A 7,482-nucleotide genomic window follows, 5' to 3' on the forward strand; every position below is an offset into this window, starting at 1 on the left:
TGTGTTGAAGTGATAATATTTGGGACATACTGGGCTAAATCAAATATGTTATTAAAATTAATTTGACTTGCTTCTCTTTAGTCTTTTTTTAAATGGAGCTACTAGAATACTTAGAATGACACGTGTCGCTGGCATTGTGTTCCTATTGGACCGTGCTGCTCTAAGAGGAGAGAGAAGACTATGGATCATTAACACAATAAATAAGTCTATTATATGGCACGTTGGGGAGTGATCGCTTCTGCAGAAAAAAATACAGATCAGAGTACGGGAGTGTATTAGTCCCCTGCGGCTGCGGTAACAAACCACCACGAACTTGGTGCCTTAAAACAACACAAGTTTATTGTCTGGCAGTTCGAAAGCTGAGAAGTCCAACATAGGTCTTAGGTACCTAAAATCAAAGACTAGGTTCCTTCTGGAGTTTCCAAGGGAAAATCCATTCCTTGTGTTTTTCAGCTTCCGGAGGGTGCCTGCACTCCGGAGCTCCCGGTCACCCCTCCGACCTCTGCTCACATCATCACGTCCCTCTCTGTGACTCTGACCCTTCTGCCTCCCTCTCACAAGGACCCTGTGACTACACTGGGCCCTGGGGAATCCAGTTTAGGGGGACCTAGGAAAGCCTTACTGAGAAGGTGACGTCTGCCTAAAGACCCGAAGGAAGGGAGGAAGGAGCAGTATGGATGTTAGGGAAGGGCATTCCGGGGAAGTAGGAACAGCCAATGCAAAGGCCCAGAGGTGGGCCTGCTCCCTTTTCCCGGGAAGCATCCCCTGCCCCTTGCTGCCCCTAAGCCACAGGGGGCAGAAGTTGGCGCTGTCCCAGGCGCCTCTCCTGTCTGGCTTGAAGAGCAGAAGGGTTTAAGACCCCTAATCCTCATTGATCTCTCGGCACCGTCTCTACCGCCCACGGTTCCTCAAAGGGCAGGTCTGCCTGCGGGGAGAGGGGGAGCCGGGTCAGGAAGGCAACAGGTGCAGCCCTCCCCTCCCCCTGCGGTGCGGCCGCGCGGTCACCTGGGCTCCGGGGCCGCCCTGGCGGTGCAGCGTCCTCCTGCTGTGCCACTGGCGCAGGGAGGCGCGGGCCTCGGAGCTGAGACCCTGGGGCGCGCGGCCCGCCTCGGGCTGGTAGTGGGCGATGTGGTGCAGCGCCCCGAACCACGTGGTCAGGTAGTACCCGGCTAGGGACAAGAAGGGGAGGTCAGCGCAGCTCTCTCCGCCTCCCCAGTCGCCCGAGGCGCCCCTGCAGTTTGCCCGCCTTCCCACCTGCCCAGGGCGAGGCTGTCTGGGGCGCGGGCAGCCCCGGGGAGCCGCCCGTTGGGTGCCGGCGCTCTGGGGACGAGGGCTCACCCTCTCCTCGAAGTTCATCCGGATCCAAGAGCTCCATGAGAAACTCCACGTCCAGCTGCGTCTCCCCAATGTGCGGACTCCAGATCAGCTCCTCCGTCAGCGCCGGCAGGAAGGCGTCGGCCCCCATGGGCTCTGGGGCAGCGGGAGGACAGGCTCTGAGGTGGATGGGGGCGTGTGGACACCTCCCATCTGGTCCCCAGGGCCGCGGGCGCTGGCTGCCCTTCCCTGGGTCTCATCGACGCCTCCCACTGGAGCATGCCACCCTCTCCCCTCGACGTGCGAGCACAGGCGCCTCCTACCTGGTTCCCGCCACCCCCAAGCCACTCCACGTCCAGGTAGACGCAGACGCCTCCTTTACCTTGGTTCTCACCCCGAGCCAAGCCCGCATAGATGTCACTGCACATCGCCAGCAGCAGCGCCACCTTGCGGCGTGGGGAGCAGGAGGCATGGAGATGCTCCAGGCGCGCGTGGATGCGGCTCCGCACGGCGGGGGCGGGGCCCTGCCCCTCAGGCCCCGCCCCCTGCCCTCCCGGAGGCCCCGCCTCCGCCCGCAGGGCTATTTGTCGCCTCCGCAGTCGTCGCAGCTCCGGGGCTCGGAGTGTGCGGAGTCGCGACCACAGGGCGGGCTTCAGGGGCGCCAGCACCGCCCGGCACAAGGCCGCCTCCACCGCGGGGCCTGCGAGGGGTTCGGGTAGGTGAGCGAGGGGCTGCCAGGCCGACCCACGCCCATCCACTCGCTCCACCGAACCACCCTGGCTGATCGCCATCCCTCTCTAGCTTCTGGACACCCACCAGTGTAGACATGGGTGTGAACACGCGAGTGGGAGAGGGAGTGTGGCTGTCACACATGTGTGAGATGGAGCAGTGGGGAACAGAACAGGTGTTACTCTATGTAGAAAAGGGCATCTGTGTGCACGTGGAGGGAGAGATGGAAGTTGGGTGTGAACACATATGTAGGGCCAAGAGATGGCACAGGTGAAACGGGGGGGTTCAGGGAGTGGCCGTAAGTTCCCTCCCAGTCCTCCTCATTACCAAGATCCTGGTCCTTCTGGGGGGCCCCAGGGCCCCTGCTCCCAAAGACAGCCCTGACATCTGGGTCCTTTGCTAGGTGATCCTGGAGGTCAATGAGCAGGTGCCGCACATCCTGGAGCAGCTCTGTGGCGGGGTCCCCAGGCCTGTGGGGGCCCCGAGCATCTGAGGTGAGGCGCGCCCGAAGGCTCCGAAATTGCCTGGCCACATAGCTGCTCCGAGCCCGGGCCAGAACCCGGACGTGTTGGGTGAGCACATCCTCGGGTCCTTCCTCTTCATCTTCGTAGTCGTTACGCTCCTCCGCCTCCTCCTCCTCCTCTTTCTCCTCCACCAGGCTGGTGAGAGCCGGCCTAGGATGGTGGCCTTCTGGGCTGAGTGGGCCTTCCACCCAGGAGACCTGGTGAGGGGTGGGGTGCCTAGGGGCTGGATGTGGGGAGAGGGGTGGGTCCCACAGAAGAGCAGCAGCAGCTCCCTCACCCCTCAGGGGCCCAGGGCCCTGCCCAGCGAACCTGGATGGTGTCTCTCCTCAGTCTTTGGAAGTGTCTCTGGGGGACCCTGGTCCATCCCCCACTCTCTGTGGGTCTCCAGGTAGAGCTTGTTCACCACGGAGAGCACCCTCCCTGCTGTGTTGAGCTGGATGCTGCCAATCTGCAGAGCATCTGGGGGCCAGCAGAAAGTGAGGTGTCCCAGATGTCTGAGGGGCCAGCCCTGGTTCCTTCAGGGCACCAGGAGACCTAATTCCCAGCCTCATTACTGGAGGAGCTGAGGATTGGTCCTGGGCCCCTCCTTGCTCAGGTCCAGGAGCCGAGCCTCCCCAACTCTCCCAGACCCCCACCCCTATCCTCCCTCGGACCCAGTAGTCTGTCCCCCAAGTGCCATCCTCCTGGACCAAGAAGGCTGGAAAGTTGGCCCCTCCCTCTCTTAGAGAACCATGCCTCACCTGTGTGTTGGTCTTCTGGTCCTAGAGTGGGAGGCGGCAAGAGCAGTGTTCTGGGCAAAACATCCCTGAGAAAAGATAAAGGGGGAGCCACGATGGGGCAGGGTGTCTTAGGGAAGGAGTCCCCTTAGCCCTTTTGATGGGTGACCTGTACCTGCTGGCTGATAGGAAGGCCAGGAGATGGAGCAGGTCCTGCATGCAGAGGTTAGAGGATTCCAGAGACACACCTTGGGGAGGGGGCAAACAGGGACAAGTTAGAGAACTTGAGGGCTGCCAGCCTTTCTTTCCTGGGATTCTGTCTTCCCCAGTCCTGCACTCCCCCCAGGAACCCTCTGAACAGGGACATTTCCACCCCTTGGCATCCCCATTTTCCCCTGTGCCTTTATGCTCACATCCCACTTATGCCACCAAATAGGATTCATTCGTTAGACAAATATTTATTGACTAACTATTCATTTCGAGGCACTGGGGATACAGTTGTCAAAAGGCAGACACATTCACTGCCTGCCTGTGCTTACCTCTTACTGGAGGGAGACAGAAAATAAATGAGTAAACAAACAAAGCTATGTGTATATTATATGGAGTGCTGTGGACGAAATGGAGCGATTGAAAATAACTAGGGGCTATGTTAACTGTGGTGGTCACAGATACCTGAAGGATGGGGACCAAACCAACCATTCAAGGAAGGGCATTCAGGCAGGGAGAACAAAGGAAGAGGCCTTGAAGCCGGGACACATTTAGCATGCTCAAGGAACAGGGGAGAGGACAACGTGGCCGGAGCAGAGTGAATGAGGGGCAGTCGATGGAGAGGTGGGCAGGGACCAATCACACAACATCTTATGATGTTGGAGTTTAAAATTGTACATAAGGATGTTGCATATTCTTTGCAGGGAGTTGGGGGAGGGGTGTGTAACATCTAATCGATGTTTGAAAATACCACTCTGGCTGTGTGCTCGGAATAGATTGCAGGAAGGAAAGGGTGGGACCAGAGAGACCAGAGAGGAGGCCATTGCAATTATCCAGACAGGAGGTGACGGTGGCTTGGACCAGAGTGATGGAGGCAGACAGGATTGGGAAGATTCAGGAGGTATTTTGGAAGTAAAAAGTATTCTTGGTGATAAATTTGCTGTGGCCTGGAGAGTCAGGGCTGGGCTCCTCACCTCCAGGAAGCTTCTGGATCCTGTAGGTGTTGACTTCCCCTGGCAAAGGTCCTGTCCTCAACACCAGGACCTGGCTGGGGTCGTGTCCTGTGACCAGGAAACTCTGTGGGGTGGAGGCAAAGGTAAGCTTGAAGAGAATTCGCGCAGAGACTTTTGCCTGCCTAGCATCCATTTCCCTTATTTTGGGTTCCAAACCCCAAATTTCTTTTACAGAAACCCACTAGTACTCTCAGGGCCTGTGGGTGGGACTAACTCTCCCAAAGCCCTAGGGGTGGGTCCCTGATCTGACCTAACCAATAGGATGACAGCACTCTCTGACCACTGTGATTGGCCCGGAGATGGGCATGTGAACCAAGCTCAGCCAATGGAAATCTTCCACAGGATTTTTGCTGGAGCCCTTTGGAAGGAGGTCTGTTTTGACGTGGGGGTTGCTAAGCTGGTGAGATGTGTTGGCCCTGAGCTGGGACCAACCATCTCTGCCACCACAGGAGGAGCCCCCTCTGAGGAGGAAGCTGTGGCAGACCTATTAGTTACCTTATCCACATCTACCCCCTTTTCCTTGCAAAACTCCAGCTCCGTTCAGGGCATTAATAGGCCCAGCCGTGGAAGATGGATACTGCTTGACGTAGGCAGTGTATCCCACTTCCAGCTGTCTAATTCCCAGGTGAGTTTTTAAAAATATTGCTACCTGGGCCCCATCCATATATTCTGAATCATTTGTGAGGCCTTTTTTCTTCCCCCCCTGGTAAAAGAAACAGATGCGACTGGTGCCTCCTTTTTTCCCTTCCTCTGCCTGGAATGCATACGTATGCTTGGACCTGTGCAGCCACTGGGCGACCATGAGGGACGTCCAAGAGAATTGCAGAGAAGCTGGCCTTGATGTCCCCCGAGCTGCTGCACTAGAGCCAGCAGCGTCCTTTCTGGTTATGTGAGAAAGATCCACGCCTGTTTATCTCAGCTACTATAGGATCAGCGCTTGTTACTGGCAGCCCCAAATGTCCAGAATTCCCCACACTTTAAAGCTAAGCCAAGCAGGGGGACGAAGAGAAATTCGTAAGTTGTCTGATGCTCAGGATTTAGACATTCCCGAAATTACTTTTACTTCTCAGTTCTTCAGTTATTTGAATCAATAAGTTGCCTTTTTGGGTTGCTGATTTGTGTTGTGTTTGTCCCTAGCAACCAGCAAGAGTCCTGAGGGATCCAGGGTGTCATGGGGAGGGTCGGTGGGGGTGGGGGTCCCCGGCTGTGAGTACTCACCCCTGGTGGCCACAGCTCCAGAAGCACTTCTGCCTCCTGTGCATCCAGCTCTGGGATCTGCCACACCCCCCATGTCCTCTGCAGGCGAAGGAGTGGCTCTGGGGTCCTGAGGACCCCTAAGGGGATCTCGCCTGCTCCATTCATCTGTGATGGGGCCAGTCTGGGACATGCAGGGTCCAGGAGACCAAGGGTCAGAGGTGGGCAGTTGGACACTAAGGCGGGGTCAAAGGCGCAGGAAGGGCAGCCCAGGATGAAGGCTCAGAGATGGGGCTTGGGGTCCTGTGGGGTGTAGGCATTAGATGGAAGGGACTTCTGAATTCAGGGACAGGAGATGGAGATCTCGACCCCAGCAGCCCTCACCTCTCCCCGTCGGTGGGGCCTGCTGCGGCCTTGTCCTCTGGCCAGGCCATCCTCAGGATGTGGGAGGCCAGCGAGCCTTGGTCTGGCCCCTGGAGGGGCGGAAGATAAGGCTCGAGTCAGCTCCAGCCCAGGAGCAATATTCACAATATTTACAGCCAGTATGGCAGAGGCCCTGACCAATCAGAAGGGACCCGAGACCCCCTGCTCTGCCAGGTGTTAATTCTTCAGCTGCTGGATGGTGGGGAGATCTGGGGATCCCAGGAGCAATGCTGGTGTGTCTTGAGGTGTGGGGAGAGGACTCAAAATGACAGCTCTTTACAAAGTGGTAGGGAAATGTTTCAGATTTTAGCATCTGGAGCAGCCACACAAATGTGGACCAGCTGAATAACGACCCTTGCCAAAACCCAGTGCCTGGAAATGGGCTCGGGGCATAGTAGGCACTCCATAACTAGGATACATGTCACACAGCATCCCCTCCTCCTCCCCACCCCCAGGCCAGAGGGGACCTCAGATATTTCCCCCAACATTTTATGATGAAAATTTTCTGACATTCAGGAAAACTGGAAAAATTTTACAGTGAACATCCATATACTCACTACCTGGATTCCACTATGGACATTTCACTCTCTGCTCTATCCCACATCTCTCCCTCCACCCATCCATCCACTGGACCCCACCCTTAAGCAGGTACGCAGTCCGACCGTGGGTTATGACTTGAGGAGGGCGTTTTGACTATTTTCCCTGCAGCCTCTCAGAAGTAGGAAACCTGGGTCTGGGAAGGGGTCCACACATGCATCCATCCATCCAACAAAGACTGACTGGGTTCATGCCCAGAATTAGGAGCCAGAGCCTGGGGAAAGGGCGATGGGCAGCATAGGCTCCTGCTCAAAAGGGCTTCCATTCTTGCTTGGGGTGGGTATGGGACACGGATAATGAAGAGCCAAACAAATCCATCAGCCCACTGAACAGAAGCCCAGGGTGTCAGGAAGGGGGAGCAGAGAGCAGGTGCCCTCCCCCGGGGAGAGCAGGCGGGAGGAGTGGGGGACGGAGGCAGAGGCTGCCTAGGTACCACGAGAGACAGGAGGAGGTGGGTGGTGCTGGGCCGCATGGGATGGGGCACCTGCCTGATACCACAGGGAGGCAGTGGGGGGTGACAATGCCAGCTGCTCGGCCCCTGGGGCCCCCTACCTGTTCTCGAGGCCTGGAGTAACAGGAAGTGAAAGTGTTCCTCGCAGAGAGGAAGCTGAGCGGGCTGGGGGAAGAGGCGGGGCTGGGGGGTATCTGAAATCGACCTTCCTCCCTCTTTTCCGGGGCTCAGGCCTTGGGAGGAAAGGACCCTGGCAGCCTGGGAGTCCAGGGGAGAGCCACAAGGCTCCCACTGCCCCGAGGCCCCTCTCGGCA

General features: G+C 57.4%; 1 protein-coding gene across 2 annotated transcripts; it reads right to left on the reverse strand.

Moving 5' to 3' along the window:
- Positions 1–317: 317 nt before the first annotated feature.
- Positions 318–7,396, reverse strand: RINL (Ras and Rab interactor like). Of its 2 annotated transcripts, none has more exons than XM_008540369.2 (12): positions 7,270–7,396; positions 6,082–6,170; positions 5,722–5,881; positions 4,465–4,567; positions 3,459–3,531; positions 3,308–3,372; positions 2,877–3,026; positions 2,371–2,790; positions 1,697–2,014; positions 1,339–1,470; positions 1,006–1,169; positions 318–925 (listed from the first exon to the last, which is right to left on the reverse strand). In XM_008540369.2, the coding sequence occupies exons 2-12, from the start codon at positions 6,129–6,131 to the stop codon at positions 869–871; spliced, it is 1,692 nt and encodes a 563-aa protein (XP_008538591.1). In that variant the 5' UTR covers positions 6,132–6,170; positions 7,270–7,396; the 3' UTR covers positions 318–868. The 2 variants fall into 2 exon arrangements, with proteins under 2 accessions (XP_008538591.1, XP_070488832.1); XM_070632731.1 differs by having other exon boundaries at positions 5,722–6,000; positions 7,270–7,305.
- Between the last annotated feature and the right edge of the window lie 86 nt (positions 7,397–7,482).

The sequence above is a fragment of the Equus przewalskii genome, chromosome 9, assembly GCF_037783145.1.
Source record: "Equus przewalskii isolate Varuska chromosome 9, EquPr2, whole genome shotgun sequence".
Classification (NCBI taxonomy): domain Eukaryota; kingdom Metazoa; phylum Chordata; class Mammalia; order Perissodactyla; family Equidae; genus Equus; species Equus przewalskii.

Coding starts and splice junctions, on each gene's coding strand:
- RINL (XM_008540369.2), bottom strand. CDS start 6,131: ATGGCCTGGCCAGAGGACAAGGCCGCAGCAGGCCCCACCGACGGGGAG. Junction 5,882..6,081: donor GGCCCCACCGACGGGGAGAG/GTGAGGGCTGCT, acceptor TGCATGTCCCAG/ACTGGCCCCATCACAGATGA. Junction 3,532..4,464: donor GATCCAGAAGCTTCCTGGAG/GTGAGGAGCCCA, acceptor CCCCTCCCCAAG/GTGTGTCTCTGGAATCCTCT.